Source organism: Gadus macrocephalus, chromosome 22, assembly GCF_031168955.1.
Source record: "Gadus macrocephalus chromosome 22, ASM3116895v1".
In the NCBI taxonomy this organism is placed as follows: Eukaryota; Metazoa; Chordata; class Actinopteri; order Gadiformes; family Gadidae; genus Gadus; species Gadus macrocephalus.
This window is the reverse complement of record NC_082403.1, coordinates 7,858,719-7,877,617: the sequence shown is the minus strand read 5'-3', so window position 1 is coordinate 7,877,617 and position 18,899 is coordinate 7,858,719. Positions and strand designations below refer to the sequence as shown.

The window sequence follows — 18,899 nt, the reverse complement described above, 5'->3', positions numbered from 1 at the left end:
ATCTATAATAATTTTTGCAACATGATTTCATCATCCGCCCCTTCTGGGGCTGAGGGCAACATAATGCAATCGTCTTCAGAGTGTTCGTCAAAAGGCTTTGATTCCACTCCCTTTTGTTTTGTTTGAGATTTCTTATCTTGAATTCTGGGAGAATCATCTACATTATTCAGTTCTCGTGCCGTTTTTTTAAGTTATGCAGACATCGTCTTATCGTGCTGGAAGGCCAGTGGTTTCTAATTGCCAAATGAGTAATGCACTATCTTCACATTATTGTCTGTTAGACAATGTGGAACCACAACGATAAACCATCGTGTTGTCATGTTTGATAGACTGAAATTCAGGACATTTTCTTTACCACAGCAGACAGTCCTGCTCTTAGTTTTATGTTGAATTATTTAACGTTTTTAATTAATAGATGTTGGACAACTTTGGTCTTTATCGAGTCCAAGGTGAACTTGACTAAGATTAACACAATATTTATATTGTTGATTTAATTTTCCCCTGTAAATATCCAGCATATTTATCATGGTATGAATATCCTGTTATGAGTCAGCATGGTAATCATAGAAAATAGAATATTAGGATAGCATAGGATAAGTTTCAGGTAGTATATATACAGTAGTATATGATTAGTATAGGGGCCATCGAGATCGGGGAACAATGCTTTTTTTAAAGACCTTTTAGTCTTGGGACGCCAGACTTCTGCTTGCAGAATGTATCAACTAATATTGAAGAGCAAAAGTTGAATGGGAAAGTGCGTCTGCATAGTTTGCTGTCATCATATTTGAGTTCTCCAACACACCAAAAGCTAGTGCAAAGTAAGTCTGGCGAAGGGATGTTTAGAACATTTTAAATCCAACCTAGAGAAGCATTAACATTGATGACATTTGAGGATCTATCTCTTTGTGAGTTCACCCTCATTGTTTTTTGCTGCATGTCTCCCTGTGGCCTATTTTAGCATAACGTGTATTTTATTGTGTGACCACGGCAGGAATTATCTTGTCAGAAAAGCTATACAAGTCTACCTCAATTTGTATCTGAATAATGGTTTAGATTGGCATGCTTTTTAAATGAGCAGATGTCCAAAACCATTTTGTTATGTTGTATAATTTTGTTGCTTTCTGTTTGTGTATCTCTACTATTTATATTTAACATTTTATATTTCTTTTCACAATGCAATGTTTTCTACCTCACATGAAACAATATTGTATTTTCTGTCTTTATACTTGTATTTTAATGTAGAACTCAATAATATATATTTTTGTTGAATTCCATAGGTAAAGTTCACAACTATGCCTTAGGGATGTTTTTGAGGGTATGGGGTGCGTACAAAAGACCATATCTATATTTAGAAGAGAGGACACACCCTTTTGTTTTGTTTGTGTGTACGTGCACACGCCTGAGTGTTCATGCACGTGTTAGTAGATGTTTTGTATGTGTACTCGTAAATGCATGTGCTGTGTATGTGTATATGTATGTGTGAGAGAGAAAGGGAGATGGAGGTGGTGGGAGGGTAACCGTGGTATACGAATGGATGTGAAAACCTCTCAGTTCCAATATTCCCATAATTGTGTGTAAAGACACTGCATATAACTGATGTACAGCCAACAGCATGCCATTGCTCTGTAGCTAAATGTAATCTTTGTTTTAGTTCTCTGCATTGTTTCCAGCTATGAAATCATGTGTGATTCAATGCAATGGGAAATAAAGACTTATTTAAGAGAAGAAACATGTTTACAAATCATTCTTGACTACAGCCAATTATAAAGATAGGCCTACAGTAAAATGTCACAAACTCATAAGATAAGACATGAAACAGGCAGAAGTGTAATTTATAGCACTCAGAATCTGGTTCGGGAGGTTAGGTCTCCGCTGACCATCTCTTGACACAAGTTTACATGGAGGCGTTGTTCAATGGCAAGAATAACGATCTGATCTCGCAACCTTACCCAAAACAATTTTTAAGTGTCTTCAACACTCAAGTGTCGACTATTTGTAAGTAAGTGTTGTTGAAGCTTAATATGACAGACAGGGGGCAGCATTTCACCGTTCTTGCCAGGGGAATAACCCATTCGTGCGCGTGCCGGAGCCGCTCTCCCAGCAGTTTCGCTGCACAGGGCAGGCAGCCTACTGTGTGGCTGCGCGAGAGCAGACAGTATGTGGTGGTGGTGGTGGTGGTAATGGCTGCCAGAGAAAGTGAGACTGACAACAAATGAATCCTTGAGCGAAGACCGAAAGGTGAGTCGAGGACAAAACTTCTAACATGTGACCTTAGGTCGCTCCTTCCTAGAAGCGTTGTCTTTTCTCGGGGTTTTGCGGATTCGCGACTTGGTGCGCAGGTGTGGGTCTCTGGCTGAATATGAACGTGTGAATGGCATACACACATACACACGTACACACATCGTGTCCAGAGGACAATAAATGGTCTGCCGCATATGATCTCTGCCATGCCTCCTGTGAACACTAATACAGTCCACCGGAGACCTGCTTGTTTGGATTATGAAACGTGTCGATGGACCTGGTTATCGCTGTTGATGGTCTTGGTTCGACTGGCACTCTTTGTTAGCGCGTGTCTTCATTAGCTAGCTTCCTCCTCGAAATTAACGCGAGCTGATGTTAGCGAGGCCAAGGAGCTTTTAGCCTGTTAGCCAATCAGCTATGAGTGGCTCTGTCTGTTGGAGGAGCCAGGGAGCTATCACAACGCTAACACTTGTTTTTGCTTCCGCGTTTGTTTTGGCAAGCTCGATGTAATCGATTAGTTATCAAAGGTAATCAAAGATTAATGAAATGACCATCTAGTCAGCGATCAAACTATTTACGATCAGTTTGAAAGTGAAAGTGAAAAGGGCTTGCTGGCAGTTGTGTCTAGCAATGCTGTCTCGCAATACTATACACGCATTGTTTGTTTTGTAGTCATAAATGTTGATGCCTGGGAAATATGGAGGAGTCCAACTGTAGCCAATGTTTTGCAGATTAAACTGTTACCTTCCTGTTGATGTTTTAAACTTCTGGTGACGTAACGGTTTAACACTAAAGGGCTCCTCTGAAACTCCTCTCAGCAGCCTCTAAAAGTGAACGGCCCTTTTGAAACCAGGCAATGTCCCTGAATCAATGATGTTACAATGTAACAATGCAGTAACTTCTTCAAGAAGTAAATGCAGTGAAGGCAGAGCTCGGTGTCATCATTGCACTGATGAGCAAGGGAACTCGAGGTCAGTGGAAGGTGACCGCCGACTGTTCAGGGACTTCTCAGCTGGATGAGTAGGGGTGTGCCCAAGTTCAATGAATAGTTAGCCACGTGTGTTGATTTGATGGTTGGTCCCACATCGAAACTGTACTGTTCGCTGTGAGTTGTTACATCCGTCAGGCTTAATTTAGCTTGCTTTCTATCACAATAGTGTGGCCATTACATTTCATTACATTTCCTTCCTTTTCTCGTCCATATAAGATTGTGATCAAAATCTATGGTGGCCGTTTGTATTCAATAAAATTCTTATTAATACATACGTTATGTATCAAAGTGTCTTGATAATACTGGGTATGCCGTGCAAGCCCAAATCGTCAAGGAAATTCAGTCCAATAGACCACCAATTAACTTTAACGTGCAACTCCCTATGCCAAATGTATTTTAGTTAAAAAAAGTTTTTTTATTGTACATACATTATTTGGTTTGGGGTTAATATCATATAGACTTGGGCCGCTTTGATCCTTGTTCTCCGAATGTAACCCATGTTATCTCCCCCCACCCCTCACCCCTCCCCCCTCCACAGTGAGGAAGAGGATGGTAAGCAGCCAGCCAAAGTACGAGCTGATTCAGGAGGTGGGGCGCGGCAGCTACGGCGTGGTGTACGAGGCGGCGGTGAGGAGCACGGGGGCCCGCGTGGCCGTCAAGAAGATCCGCTGCCACTCGCCGGAGAACGTGGAGCTGGCCCTGCGCGAGTTCTGGGCGCTGAGCAGCATCCAGAGCCAGCACCCCAACGTCATCCACCTGGAGGAGTGCGTGCTGCAGCGGGACCGGCTGGCCCAGAGGATGAGCCATGGCTCCAGCTCCCCGCTCTACCTGGAGGTGAGGCCGGGCGGGCGGGCGGGCGGGGGCGGCCACCTGGTTCTATGACCGCTTTGGCTTGGGAATTGAGTCGGGATGGGCCGGTGATTCTCGCGTTGTCGCACCGTTGAGGGAGTGTTTCTCGATGAAGTGGACTTGGGGACTCATGATGAACATGGTTTTATGAGGCTTTGAATAGGGATTAGTTCTAATCTCGACAACACCTATTACCATTAACCTTCCCCCCCATGTTACCGTTGTAGCCATCGTTAGCGGTCTAGATTAACTCCAAGGGGATTGTTTTAAAGCATGGCCGTTGTTTTAACAGGTCTTTAGGGATGCATTCAATAGAGTTCTGTTTTGGGCCGGCCGTGATCTCCTGTAGCCATGCCCTCCTTGTGGTGGTGGGTGTGATGGAGGCCGTGTCTGTAGACCAGTTCTCGCTTTCAGCCCATTGCCTGCAGTGTACCTGCCAGTGCTCTGGGGTTGGGGTGCTGGAGGTGTGTTTGTGTGTGTGTGTGTGTGTGTGTGTGTGTGTGTGGGGGGGGGGGGGCTTCCCGGCAGCGCAGGGCCTTTTGTCCGCCCCCCCCCTCATTAAGCTTTTTGCCGTGTTGACGTTGGAGTCTTTCCCAGAAGCCTTTTGTTCTCCTGCTGTTGTGAAGCCCCCAAAATGTTCCAGTGCACATTTACAAAAAAATGATGATAATGGTGACAATGATCTGACTGGAGCGACGGTGGGGTAAATGGAGTTAAGGCATGCCCAAGGTCATTGGTATGTTGGAACGATTTGTGACACTTTTGCTGATTGCAGAGGTTTCATTTGGATTTGCACATTGCTGAAATATGTTGATACCTTTTTAGTTTTGTACGGTGGGATGGATCCAGCACGTTTGGGTAAACACAATTAGTGCACACTTTCATTAAAGACCGGCCCTTTAGTGAAGGTCCTCTTGGTAATGATATCTTTTTCAGTGTCATCTGTGCCACACTTTAAGAGGAATGCAGCTTCGTTGGTGATGCTTTTGTGCTATTGCTGTCAAACGAAAGAGCTGTTGGTAGATGATTTAAAGATGAGAAGCATCTCGCAAGGCTTTGATGTAAAAAACAAACGCTGAGGGAGACGGCCTCAGATTGGCTTTCACGTTCAAATCTAGAACAAACACACACACAGACGCACACAGCGAGAGGCATCAATAATCATGAATGCCAGCTCTATGCCGACTGAATACTAACGTGTTATCAATTAAGCTTGTGATGTGTATCTGTTTTTTGTTCCTCTTAAATGCTTCTTTAGGGAAATGTGCTTCAGGCAGTGTCGCTAATAATTCTCGACGGCGTCGCTATAGATTCCTCTTTCATCTCAACGACTCAGAATTCAAGCATGTGATGTTTTCCCCAGATGCCCCCAATGTCTTACTGACGCTTTCCCTTGCGTCCTTGTGCTGCCGTTTTCTCCCCCCCCCCCCTCTCCTCTAGCTGGTGGAGACCTCCCTCAAGGGGGAGATCATGTTTGACCCGTGCTGCGCCTACTATCTGTGGTTCGTCATGGACTTCTGCGACGGCGGCGACATGAACTCCTACCTGCTGTCCCGCAAGCCCAGCCGCAAGACGAACACCAGCTTCATGCTGCAGCTGGGCAGCGCGCTGGCCTTCCTGCACCGCAACCAGATCATCCACCGGGACCTCAAGCCCGACAACATCCTCATCTCGCAGGGCCGCACGGCCGCCGGCTGCCCCGAGCCCACCCTGAAGGTGGCGGACTTCGGCCTGAGCAAGGTGTGCTCCTCCTCCGGGGTGAACCCCGAGGAGCCGGCCAGCGTCAACAAGTCGTTCCTGTCGACGGCGTGCGGCACGGACTTCTACATGGCGCCCGAGGTGTGGGAGGGCCACTACACGGCCAAGGCGGACATCTTTGCGCTGGGCGTGATCATCTGGGCCATGGTGGAGCGCATCACCTTCGTGGACGTGGAGACCCAGAAGGAGCTGCTGGGCAGCTACGTGCAGCAGGGCACCGAGATCGTGCCGCTGGGCGAGGCGCTGCTGGAGAATCCCAAGATGGAGCTGTTGATCCCGGCCCGGAAGAAGAGCATGAACAGCCACATGAAGCAGCTGATCCGGGACATGCTGTCGGCCAACCCCCAGGAGCGGCCCGACGCCATGGAGCTGGAGCTGCGGCTGGTGCGCATCGCCTGCCGGGAGCTGGACTGGGACACGTGACCCGGGCGGACAGGACCCGGACACGGACACGGCCTAGGCTCGAGGCGAAGCACACTCGCCACGTCTTTGGGACATCCCTTCAGCAATCGGGTTTTATTGTAATCTATTCTAATTGGAAGGTTCTTTCTAAGCTAACGTAATGAATGAGGACGGGAACTATCCGCCAGCACTGCTAAGTGATTCCTTCCTAGAGTGGTTCGTCCTAACAGGGCAATCAGTTGACGAGGAAAGGGGACACACACATGCACACACACACACACCCCTAACTAATGACCCACCAGGACAGTGTGTCTGGCTGCACTGCTTTATAACAGATCCTATCCACATCAACAACCCTTACCTAAACCTAGCTATCTCTATACCAGCAATAACCTTTTCAAACAGACAACTTCTGTTTCTTTCAAATCCTACACATCCACACACATGGTGCTAAATTGTGATATGTAATGCAAAATGAGGCCGTACCCTGTGAACTTCAATGGAAACACACACGCTTCCATGCTTCAATATTTGGTGTGCTCAATGGAATCTGTATCTTTGGTGGAACCAGTTCTGTCTCCCTGCACCCTTGTTGGCAAGGGATTTCAGCGTGGCATATTACCACCAGCATCTGACTACTCCTTTATATTTCTACACAAATGATAGGCTGTGTACAATATGCCGCACCAATTAGTCACACTACACTCGTGAACTCCGTGAACGAAATGCTCAGGTTAACAATTTGCAGGATTTGTGTAGACAAACATTTTTGATTGACTAACCCCAACACCTATGGGTAAACTTTGGTGCTTTCAGATACGCTCTTCTTTCCCCCTGTGATGGCAGTTGGTCTGATGTTGGCTGCTGTTATTAGTGGGGCTGGGTGTTGGGTGGGGCCCTGTTATCAAGCAGCGCTCAGCCGGTAGGTTGCTAGTTCACTTCCTTCTACCAACAACCATATCCCACCAGATTCGTATCACGGAAAGACGGTAGAAGATTAGGTATTTTGGTAACTTGGGACACTATGAGGAGGAAACGACATGAGCAAGTTCACCAGAACCTGTAATGACCGGCCTGACATCCAGATCAATGAAAGTCTGTAAATATCAAAAAGATGAACAGGTTTCGATGTCCATGTACTTAACTGACGACTGTGCTTGATTTGTGTCATCCTACGAGATGTGAGATTTGGAAGGGAATTTGAATTCAAATGCCTGTGATTTTCTTAGTATATGTTGGATGTGGGGGAGCTTTAGTAAATCTCTGAATGCACTTTTGGTTCTTTTGGTTTAAATTTTTCTTTTTTTCACTCCCCTCTGTCTCTTTTTGGTATTTTGACTGTGTTGGGCGAGGTGGAATAACAGCAATCAACGGTTGTTTACCACCTGGAATGAACACTCATACACACTCGGCTCCGCGAGCCTCTGCATAGTTGTCGTTTATTTGGCATTGTAAACCATTGTGTCTACTCCACACTGTCAACGTGCCCCGTTCCCCTCGACCCCAGGAGCTCACCCCTAATCCCATTCACCGGGCTTCAGACAGTCATGCTAAGCCTATTAAATTGTGGGTGTTGGGAGAGGGATCACTGTTTCTTTATTTATTCATTTCCTTTGAGGTCATGATTTCCTAATGCACTGACGTTAGCTATGTGGCGTATGTGTCGGGTGTATTGTCTTCCATAACCCCCCCCGGATCTAGATCAAATGTTTCAATATTAAGTCTGGCCTTAAAGGGGACCTATTATGCTTTTTCGACCTTTATGACCTAAAAACGTTGTTATAATGATTGATAGTCATAATTAACCATACACAAAAAACGATGTAGATTTTCGGGAAACTCTTCCTCTCATCTGGGCGCTTTCAGCATTCTCTGTCAACGCTCGGTTTCGTCCTTCTCTGCCCCCTCGCCCCCCTCCTGCCGACCCAACTCCGTTGTGATTGGTTACCTTCCTTGAAGCGCGTGCGCGCGCGGGTAGATTTGACCCGGCATATGGAGGTGCGGCAGGAGTGCATCTGCGTAGATGATTTCCCGGAAATGTGAACAAGTGGATGCAAACGCTGTCCCGAGTGTTTAGCGCTCTGCACAGCCACCCCAGACTGTCAGCTGGGAATACGTCGAAATGCGTGTACGTCATTATTTGACACTTTAGTATGGTTACATGACTATCAATCATAACAACGTTTTTAGGTCATAAAAGTCGAAAAAGCATAATTCCTCTTTAAAGATGCAGTCTCATGCATTGCCATTTGACACTGCCTCATTATTGTTCAACTCGCTCATCAATTTGCTCGCTCTCGATACAGGGAGGTGCTGGGGGGATGTGCCCCAGCACTGACACGGCCCGTGGTGTGGCGTATGTGTCGTTGTTTTCTACCCCTGGGCGTACTTAAGTGCATACACAGGACATCATTAATTAAACACAAGCTCACCTGAGTCACTGCGCTAGACAGTTCCCCTGTGCTGGAGGAATGTGCTCTGTCCTCCAGACTAGACTATTTATGTTCCAAGGCTCCAAGGCCAGTGTTCAGACATATTTTGATGGACTGGGTACTTAAGGCAAGAGCCGGTTGCTTTCCCTTGTCTCAAGCTAGATAAACAACTGCTTGGCACCCCCCCTGCCCCACTTTTTTTTTCTTTTATGTAAATACTGTACATGATCTACAGGGGATAAACATGGTTGATGTACATTGGATTGTGGATGCGTGCTCTGTTTTCAAGAGCCTTGTTTTGTTGAGATGTAATTTGCTGTGATGAGTTTGTTTTTGTACTCTCAAACTGTGCGGCTTACATTTATTTATGGCAACAAAAAAAAAGTGTGGTATATTTGCAATGAATAATTCTGGGGTGTTGAGATTAATTATACATTTTCCATTGGTTTAACGTGTGTGACTGTGTGTACAGGTCGGTGGGGAAAAAAAAAGCTTCCTGGTTGTCTTTGGGCCATCACCTTTGGTCTCAAGATATACGACTCTGTTTCAGGTCCCAAGTGCAGAAACCATTTGCTAAATATTGAACCTTAATCAGAAATGTGCAGGAATTTACAGCCAGGTCTGGTCTCTCACTTTTGTACCAACAATTTTTGCTCTTGCCATTGTCAAATTATTTTTAACAGATTAAATGAAATTTATCTTAAATGTCTGTAGAACTGATTTTTTGTTCTGGAACCAAATGCATAACTTTGATTAGTGTTTTGATTAAATGATGAAATTGATGCACGAGTTGCTATTAAAATGTCTTATTTGGTGGAAACAGATTGGCAGTTAATTATATTGAATGCACCTGGAGCCTGAAAAGACGCTGGCAGCATAAAATGGACTCTTTTTAACAGGTATCAGCATAGGAAAAACACAGGTGTTGCTCATAACACTAATGGGCTTCTATTTTTTTGAACCAGGGTAAGGTAGACTAGTGAAGAGACCACACATATTCACCATGGAGCGCTCAGAGCTGTCATAGCAGGGCAACACAGGTGAATGCCTCAAAATTTACTTTGGGCAGGTGTTTCATTTGTTTGTGTTAAAGCACCAGCAATGGTCAACGTGTGTCAGCTTCACTTGTTTAGTCTACTACCTGTATCCCGGTACATGGAGACCCATAATTAGTGTTATGAGTGACACCTGTGTTTGTCCCACGATGACGCCTCTGTGGTAACTGTCTATTACACCATCTAGCACTGGCCCTGGAAGAGGTCTTGTCCTGTAGTTAAAATAGAAGATACTTGCAAGTCAAGCCCTTCCCAACTGTCATGTGGGATAACAAAGGTATAATACTATATATATCTATTTTTAATGGAGCCAAAATGCCTCATATTCTCATTTTGACACAGTATGAAGCTAACAAACTGTCATAAAATGCAGTCTGTTTCAACTCTAACTCTTTTTTGCAATAGGTCACAAATTATCGCAACATAATGCTGGCGAAAAAGGAGCAGGCATAACGGTGCGTTAATTTCACAACATTTCCTTAACCATAACCACTGGTGTAATCACAGTTTGTTGTTTATTTGTGTAACAGCTAAATGGTCATGTGATTAAAACCGCAGATCCAAACTTAACCATGCACACCAATGCTGTCCCTTTCTTCGATTTAACACACACGATGCACACACACATACAGAGAGCCTCGCTTCAGATCCTGCCGTGCACGGTGTCCCAGCTGCTCTCAAGCACAAAGGTCGATTCATACGTGGTCGGAGGCCGAGAGGTCAGCCAGGTAGGGCCTCGTCGTAGTAATTCCAGAAAAACCTCATAGTTGTGTTGCAAATTTCCACCTCTCAACCGTTGACTGACGTTAATATTTGAGCAGGCCTCTATCGTGGGCATCGTCAGAAGAAGTCAGCCCTTTGAAAATTACATCCAGTACAGGGTGGATGACATGACGGGCCCTCCTGTGGATGTGACGCTGTGGGTGAACACGGAGGCTGGTGACTTTGATGAGCTCTGCTGCTAAATATATCTGTCCCCTCAAGCATTTCTCCGAACATCCCTACATCATGGACCCAAATCACAACACATTTCCATGTTGTTCGTAAGCAGCCTTTTCTCCTTCTTTATTAAACATCCTACATTCCCTAGCGGATCCTTCGCTGGTGTGTGACGGAAGTCCTGGCACCTACGTTAAGGTTGTGGGAACTTTACGGGGCTCTGAGGTAAAGTATTTTCTGATGAATGCACTGATGTTGTATGAAGACATTTCTGTTTACAAGATACTTGTGTTTTATTTATCCCATGCACACTGTAACACGGGTTGATTCTGAATATTGGACATGGCAGCACTATCCACATAATAGGCATCGAAAGAGAAAAAATGGCTAACAAATATATATAAAAGTAAAAAGAACAGCAGTAGTTTCAAAGATTGTAAAGATGGGGAATATGGACATGGAAATAAGAGTTTGTACTATGAATGCAGAGCCACTTTAAATGCGACCGCCATGCGGCACACTGGAGTAACTGCCTGAACGTCCTTCTCTGTGTCATTAGGGTCGAAGGTCCCTGACCGCTTACAACATACGCTGTCTTGAGGACCTAAATGAGATCACGTCCCACATGTTGGAAGTGGTTCAAGCCCATATGCTGCCTTCTGAGAGGGTATCCTTCTCTCGTTTGGATACTTTTTTAGAAGTAGGAGTACAATCCTCATAATGACTTCAGCTTCTCACGCATTTATTTTAATTTTAATTTTGAGTCAGGTCGGCGGTTCTCCTTGGAAACCTGTAAATGACAAATACCCATCATCTCGTTTGTCCACCATTCAGACTGAGGTTAGTGGTTTAGGAAACCAACCTTGTTTGTAACTTTTGAATACTAGCTTGCTTCTAACTGATATTCAATTTTGCTCATTTCCCATGCAAGGTCCTGCACGTCGTCAGCAAGTGCTGTGGCCATGAGGGTATCAGTTTGGATGACATCAAGACCAAACTGGATTACCTCAGTCTCCCGACAATCAGGTAGGCGTGTTTTAGTCTGACTCACAACATGTCTGGTTTTCAAACCAACTAAAGCTGAAGTGATTGAGTGATTGGATGTCAACTGTTCTTTCACACAGGAGATCCCTGGAGTTCCTAATGAAAGAGGGCAACGTCTTCACAACCATTGATGAGCAACATTTCAAGTCAATAGGGAGTGGATAAATGCTGGTTGGACATGCCTGCCCAATTCCCATTGGTCTTGCTTTGTTTTTTGCTTTGTCAATGCTGTTGCGCTGACATTGTGGTGACAGGTCTTGGGGCATTTATGTTTTATTTATTTCATTTGTCAACCAGTTGTAGAGGCTTCTATTTTTGTTGCACATTTGTTTTAGTTTGTTTGCCTTTTTGTTTTGTCTCTCAAAGTCATGACTGGTGACACATTGTAAGAAGCCTTCAACGAGTATATGAATAACTCTTCACAAAGCACTCTGGTTTGTTCTTTATTTAAGCACAATCGTCACATGTTTATGAATGGACTACAATCCCCACGCAGCTGTCGTGTTGGTCTGCCTCGCTTTCCCAGAATTCCAAGGGAGAGTATTCGAGGCCGGTCGAAAATGGCAGCAGACACAAGCACGAACACACCTCCTTTTGAATGCCCGACATGGTAAGGGCTTAAGTGTGCATGCGAACCAAAGGTGTTTTAAATAACCGCGTAGCCATTGTTTTATTTAACACGCCAGGAATCAGTTGACAGTGAACGCGCTACCGTGCTGGCTGTCGCGATATAAAAATGTAAACAGTGATGGATACCTCAGATGACTGGTCTGGTCAGAACAAATGCCTCCGCAAAGTCCTGCTTGGACCCCTGCGTCTTTTCTGCCATGCAAAAATATGAGTTTCCTTTGTCCATGTATGACATTAAACGCTATATGTTGACTGTGGATTGTTTTTCAGTATTTATAATTGGAGTCTTAAGGTTTATTAAATGATCGATATAATTCAATTTGGTTGACATGAAGGTGCCCCATTTAAAATGATGGTAATATATGAACAATTAACTTGATAAGCATTTATACTAATATTATTGGCGTTAATACAATATATAGCAAGCTGCCAAAGCAAACATCCTGGAATGAAAGGATAACAATAAATGTCTGCTAAAATCTGTCAAGACAAAGCAGCCCAATGGAGGGGGGCAATATAAATGTGGAGAATACTATCCAAAGTGTATGACTTTAGGAGCATCTGACGGTGGTGCACTTCAAAAAATAAATGCATGCATCTATTAAATGCTTGGAAAAGCCTGGGGGCAGGATAGCCTAATGGCATGGTGAACAACTCTGAGCTGAAAGACACTGGAAGAATTCCCCCCATTTCTACTGTTTGTATGAATGCTTAAGCAAGAAACCTTAACCCCTACATCCTGCCGCTGTGTAACTACTTGCTTTTCCTCATTTGTACCTTTTACTAAGTTCTCTTACAAGTTGGTATAGAAACACCATCAATTTCTCTCTGCAGTTCTATTTCAAATTATTTGCAAGTTCTGTGCGTGTTTGTTAATTAAGCCAACACAAGCTTGTTATCCACGTCACCAGGGCGGGAAAGCCTCCTCCTGGCCTCCACTTGGATGTGGTGAAAGGAGACAAGCTGGTAGAGGTGACACACACACACACACACACACACACACACACACACACAGCTACTATCACAATGCGGAGCATATTGGAGAAAAAGTAGATTCATTAGCACATGCAGATTTAGGTGTTGACAGATTACGATACCCTTGTTTTAATTACATTTATGCTAGTGACTATCTGATATTTTGCTCCACTCTGAATTTAATCAACAATATTAATGCAATCGGATACACAGATCGGAGCTTGTTTTAACCACATAACTTCACATGCTTTTTAGAACATGCATATTGTCTTTATATCAGTGTTCTTTTTATGTACACTTGCAAATAATAATTGACTGAAAAAAACTATATCTGACAGTGTGTCGGCCTGGTTTTCCGCACCTCTGCCCAGAAGCTGATTATCGACGAGAAGAAGTTCTACTTATTCGGGAGGAACCCAGACTTGTGTGACTTCACAACAGACCACCAGTCCTGTTCACGGGTCCACTCTGCACTGGTCTACCACCGCCATCTGAAGAGGGTCTTCCTTATAGACCTCAACAGCAGTAAGGGCACACTATTTATTTATTAATTCATTCATTCCTAGTGGCAAACAGACTACACATACTGCACTGCACTCAGCCTCAGCATAGTGATGCCTCAGGGAAAGTGAGCAACACACAGGCTGGTGTTGTTAAAGGATATAAGCATCTGGCATTGACATCGATGACAGATGCAATTATATGATAAAAGTAATTGCAAATTGACAGACACAAAACAAACCCACCTGTATTTTAAAGGCAATTGTTTTAAACAGAGCTGTGTATGGCATTGTAGCATAGTGATCTACACTTGTAGGTGGTTTAGGGGAGGGGACTTATCGGACGCCTATTTAATTAATTCTAACATTTTCGATAGGATGCTTTTATGAATTGTAGGCATCAGAGTGGGTTAATATGGTCTTCATAAGATTATTAGATTGTAGAACAACTAAAACCAAATGTGTTCAATGTCTGCGATTGCATTGTGAACTGGGAGCGCCATCACAGTTTGATTTTGTGTTTCTGCTCATTTTGAGTGAGCGATTGGAATCAACATTGGAAGCAAATGACCTTTTAGGAGCAGCTATATCAGTGTAAAACTGATTTTCTCTTAGGCTTACTCTGACACCACAAGCAGGTTTAAATAGCAGGAACAATTGAAACATGAAGCAACTTCTGGGCCTTTAACCCAATAAAATCAACCAACACCTAACAGGGCTGTTGAAAGTGCCTCTTTAGCTACACAGACAAAAGGAAAACCCAGTACATCGGTTTCTCTCACAAGCCGTGCGCTGACAACTTTGTGATTACCCTTAATTTGAAGGTGCTCAGTATTTCAGCTCTTGGGTGGATCTCAATTTGCGAGAATTAAGGAACCACTAACCACTACTGTTTTTTCTATTCTCTACCAATAGAGTTGGATTTGAAATCCCTCCTCATTACATGAATGTTGTTAAGAGCATTGTTAATAAAAGAGATGTTTTGTCTCTAACCCTAGGAGGATAAGACGGAGGATATATTATTTCGGGCCAGCAAGCTGGATCTTTAAAGAAATCCTGATTGAAGTGTTTGAAAGCCAGTATCAGGTATAATCCAAAATTAGAATGCTGAATGCCTATCACACTGCACCTGTGATATGTATATGCAAAATATAAAATATATACAAAGTTATATATACAATTTTCATACTCCAGGTTGACCTTTATACAGACCATAATCCTCTTGTTTTCTGACTAAATATTTTGATATAGCATACAATTTTAGATTTCAGTGTAGCGATCTAGTGCCTCCACAAACGCTGACCACTTCCCATACATCTCTATACAGCCTACGCCAACAAACGACAACAAACCAGCTAGTATTATGCTAGCACAGCTCTCTCTCTCTCTCACTCGGTTTGTCCCCAGCGCACGGCACCTTCTTGGGTCAGATCCGCCTGGAGCCCCACAAGCCCCAGCAGGTGCCCATCGACACCACCGTGTCCTTCGGGGCGTCCACGCGCGCATACACCCTCAGGGAGAAGCCCCAGAGCCAGCCTGGCAGCGGACTGGGCACAGAGGCCAAGGCTGGAGGAGGAAAAGGAGAGGAGGAGGAGGAGGAGCAGCAGCAGGAGGAGGTGCTGAAAGGCCTGCTGGGCTTGCCTCAAGAGGAGACTGAGTTAGAGGTGAATGCATGTCATATATAGATATGTTTCTAGATATAGAGATGTAGTTATTTAAATATAAAATCGATTTTGCGTTGTTTTATTTGAATGAGAGAGAGATTGAGATTAAAAATATTTTTCACGATCATTCCTGTCCTTCTCAAGATGGCAGAATTGAGAGTGAGACCTCTAGTCTCACTTCTCAAGACGGTGCTATTGAGTGACACCACTAGTTTCATGCTGCCGTCTCACTTCTCAAGACGGCGATATTGGGAGTGACACCACTAGTCCATTGCTGCTGTGTCACTTCTCAAGACAGCGGTATTGAGAGTGAGACTGCCAGTCTCACTTCTCAAGACAGCGGTATTGAGAGTGAGACTGCCAGTCTCACTTCTCAAGACGGCGGTATTGAGAGTGAGACTGCCAGTCTCACTTCTCAAGACGGCGGTATTGGGAGTGACTGCGTTAGTCTCACTTCTCAAGACGGCGGTATTGAGAGTGACGGCGCTAGTCTCATGCTGCTGATTCTCCTGGGAAAAGAATCTGACAGAGTTCAACACGGCCCACAACAAGCGCATCTCCACGCTGAGCATCGAGGAGGGCAACCGGGACGTACCCCGCCCCAAGAGGAGGAGGAGGAGCTCCCGTGTCTCCTTCAGCGAAGACGACGAGGTCATTAACCCAGGTACGAACACATGCACATGCGCACGCACAAATGCATACGCATGCACGCACACACACACACACACACACACACACACACACACACACACACACACACACACACACACACACACACACACACACACACACACACACACACTATCTAGTTTCCTATTCTACATATAATTTTGGGTTGTTCATACCGTTTGCCTTTTTTTTTTACCTCAAATGTCATTTCCTATGCACATGTGTGCTAAGACTGGGTGTGATGGGAGTTTCTCTCCTTCTCTGTTCCCTACCATAGAGGACGTGGACCCCAGTGTTGGACGCTTCCGCAACATGATACAGACGGCTGTGGTCCCCATCAAGGTAATGTAAAGGCTCCTCTCATCTTCATGGCTTCATCACAGTAAAAACAACCAAAGGGTTTCGAGTCAACACTATATTTCTGTTTCTTTTTCTTTGTTCGACTCACCTTCACCTCTCAAAAGAAGAGAAAGCTGAGTGACCCAGTGGAGCCCCCAGGCTCAGAGGACGCCGTTGGCCACAGGACACGCCCCTTCTCCCCCCGGGCCGCTGGGGGTCTGTACGGGGACCTCCCCCCGACCAGCAACGAGGCCCTCAACCCCGCAGCCCCGGCCCTGGGAGGGCCCACCGTTCTGGGCAGCGTCCCCAACCTGGCCCCTGAGGTGGATCTGAGCCCCGTCTCAGCACGCCCTCCAATCAGGCGGGACACGGCCGCACCCGCGTCCGTGCCCACGCACGCACCCGGACCTTACGCCGCGGAGGCGTTCAACGAGCCGCGCAAAAAGAAATACGCCAAAGAGGCGTGGCCGGGGAAGAAGCCAACTCCTTCACTCCTTATATAGCCTTTCCTCTCCTGGACGCCGGCTTTGTTTCAGGTTAAGCCTGCGACTGGGGGAAGACACAGAAGCTGGGAGCGACCAGCTGTGAAAGTGACGTTTACAGAGGCAGAGGTAGATTCATCTTTGAGTCTAAGACGGTTATGAGCAAAACCCAGAGAAATATATGGAGGGAAAGATGGGCATCTTAGCTTGTACCTTGCATTCAATTAAAAGATTTTCTTTTATCAATGCTCTTCCAAAGCAAGACTTTGGTAACTGGACTATTTCAAACCATTTCGTTTTGTGTCCTTTCTACAAATTTGAACTTGTGCTACGTTAAATTTTGTTTTTGTTTTTTCAGGCTTGATGAATTCTACCTTGGTCACAGTATGTCGGACCAATATTCCTCTTCCTTCCAAAACTAAAACGTCCAAGGCCAAGAACTAACCAGTCGTTTCAGTCATCGACTAAGATAGGGCTATGAACTCTGGGCGTGGTTGACTTCAGAAGAAGACCAATAAAGAAACTGGCATTTGTAACACACTCAAATTGATGCTTTGGTTTCTATTTTTAGAAGAGATTGTGACATTTAAAGCAGAAGCCATTGTCAGCTACTTAAGGCTACATCGGAGCAGCGGGTTTTTTCATTTTCTTGGGGATAATAGGAGGAGAGGATGGGCTGATATTAGACATTGTCTGCGTTTGATATTTGTACAATAAACTAATCCATACGCCTCTCACTCTGCCGCATGTGAAGCGCTGTGCTGGAGGATTGGCTGGTCCCAGGAGAAATCTCCCACTGTGCGCTCACTTTTACCTTCATGTGTTCACTTTTGAGCTGCCAATAATAGTGACATCCCCCAGCTAGAAAAAAAAGAAAATAGCTCAAGAGTGATAATAAAGTGGTGCTTTTTACTTCCCATAAACTGATTTGAAAGCATGTTCTAAGCACACTTGAAATGTGTCACCTTACTTCAGTTACTTCACATGGCGATGGAAAATTTTCCTTTCTCGGATTTCAATACCTCTCCCTCTCTCGGTATTGTGTTTGAATGAGTTCGCCCTAATTGGTGTGGCAGTCATAGTCTAGAAAAAAGTTATTGCTTTTTAGATCCAGTATTACATTTTAAATTGTTTGTGGGGGTATGAATATGTGTAGTCTCTAATGGTCTTCAGTAATCGTTGCTATTTCATTATGGGATGTCTGTTATGCTTCAATCATCCGTTGTTTAACATAACAAAAGTAGCTTTTAAAATCGTAATTACATCTAGAACTTTTTGTTGTTTTTCCACCAGAGGGCAACATGTGTGCTCACAAATATCTTTACTTCAACGCGATAGGCCTTCCTCCCCGAGTCGTCGCAGAGGGGGGCGAGAACAGGTGTAGCTCATTATGTTAATTATGGGTCTGTACCGTCACGAGATACACCTGGGTTCACCTCGTGCTTAGACTTCTGGGATAAAGGCTTGTATTCTAATTCACATGGAAATACTTTCGAGAACAATTAATTTTGTATCAGAGTAGTGAATAGATTAGTCTTTCGTATTTGTCAGTCGTTACAAGGTTTTGATGCAATTCTCTGTCACAAAGGACAAGGAAGTCGAGCATGAAAAATCGAAAACCTTGTTTGCTAATATATTTTAAAATGCTTACTTTATTTAAGCTAGCATATAAAGTGATTTTTTGTATCATACAGGCTTATTTATTGACTATTTTATGTTCTCTATATTGTACCATTTAGTCTTCGTTCGTTCTGCTTGAACGAAGACACATTACCTGCGTTCCACCTGTAGGGGGCTCTCGGTTCTTCAGTTAGTTTTCCTCTGTGCAGCCAGTACAGATAAATGGCACCTCGTTAATCAAATCTGCATGAGTGCGCTCAGGTTGCCATGCAATAATTATCAGAGCTGCCTAATTAACTTCCTCAATTG

The 18,899-nt window shown here is 44.5% G+C and overlaps 3 protein-coding genes across 6 annotated transcripts; all 3 read left to right on the top strand.

The window, feature by feature from the left end:
* Positions 1 to 2,079: 2,079 nt before the first annotated feature.
* On the top strand, positions 2,080 to 9,378 carry pdik1l (PDLIM1 interacting kinase 1 like). The gene is made up of 3 exons (XM_060043067.1): positions 2,080 to 2,238; positions 3,771 to 4,066; positions 5,522 to 9,378. Exons 2-3 carry the CDS (start codon positions 3,782 to 3,784, stop codon positions 6,260 to 6,262), a joined length of 1,026 nt encoding a protein of 341 aa, XP_059899050.1. The 5' UTR covers positions 2,080 to 2,238; positions 3,771 to 3,781; the 3' UTR covers positions 6,263 to 9,378.
* A 209-nt stretch (positions 9,379 to 9,587) lies between these two features.
* On the top strand, positions 9,588 to 12,660 carry LOC132450892 (replication protein A 32 kDa subunit-like). Of its 2 annotated transcripts, XM_060043068.1 has the most exons (10): positions 9,588 to 9,713; positions 9,916 to 10,005; positions 10,134 to 10,183; positions 10,361 to 10,456; positions 10,550 to 10,667; positions 10,819 to 10,892; positions 11,227 to 11,334; positions 11,436 to 11,507; positions 11,599 to 11,693; positions 11,792 to 12,660. In XM_060043068.1, the coding sequence occupies exons 2-10, from the start codon at positions 9,990 to 9,992 to the stop codon at positions 11,874 to 11,876; spliced, it is 714 nt and encodes a 237-aa protein (XP_059899051.1). In that variant the 5' UTR covers positions 9,588 to 9,713; positions 9,916 to 9,989; the 3' UTR covers positions 11,877 to 12,660. The 2 variants fall into 2 exon arrangements, with proteins under 2 accessions (XP_059899051.1, XP_059899052.1); XM_060043069.1 differs by lacking the exon at positions 11,227 to 11,334 and having other exon boundaries at positions 9,588 to 10,005.
* LOC132450890 (nuclear inhibitor of protein phosphatase 1-like) lies at positions 12,119 to 17,916 on the top strand. 3 transcript variants are annotated; one of them, XM_060043066.1, is made up of 7 exons: positions 12,119 to 12,321; positions 13,253 to 13,307; positions 13,688 to 13,841; positions 15,224 to 15,480; positions 16,000 to 16,144; positions 16,427 to 16,491; positions 16,614 to 17,916. In XM_060043066.1, exons 1-7 carry the CDS (start codon positions 12,119 to 12,121, stop codon positions 16,989 to 16,991), a joined length of 1,257 nt encoding a protein of 418 aa, XP_059899049.1. In that variant the 3' UTR covers positions 16,992 to 17,916. The 3 variants fall into 3 exon arrangements, with proteins under 3 accessions (XP_059899049.1, XP_059899048.1, XP_059899047.1); XM_060043065.1 differs by having other exon boundaries at positions 13,253 to 13,313; positions 13,691 to 13,841; XM_060043064.1 differs by having other exon boundaries at positions 13,253 to 13,313.
* Positions 17,917 to 18,899: the final 983 nt, after the last annotated feature.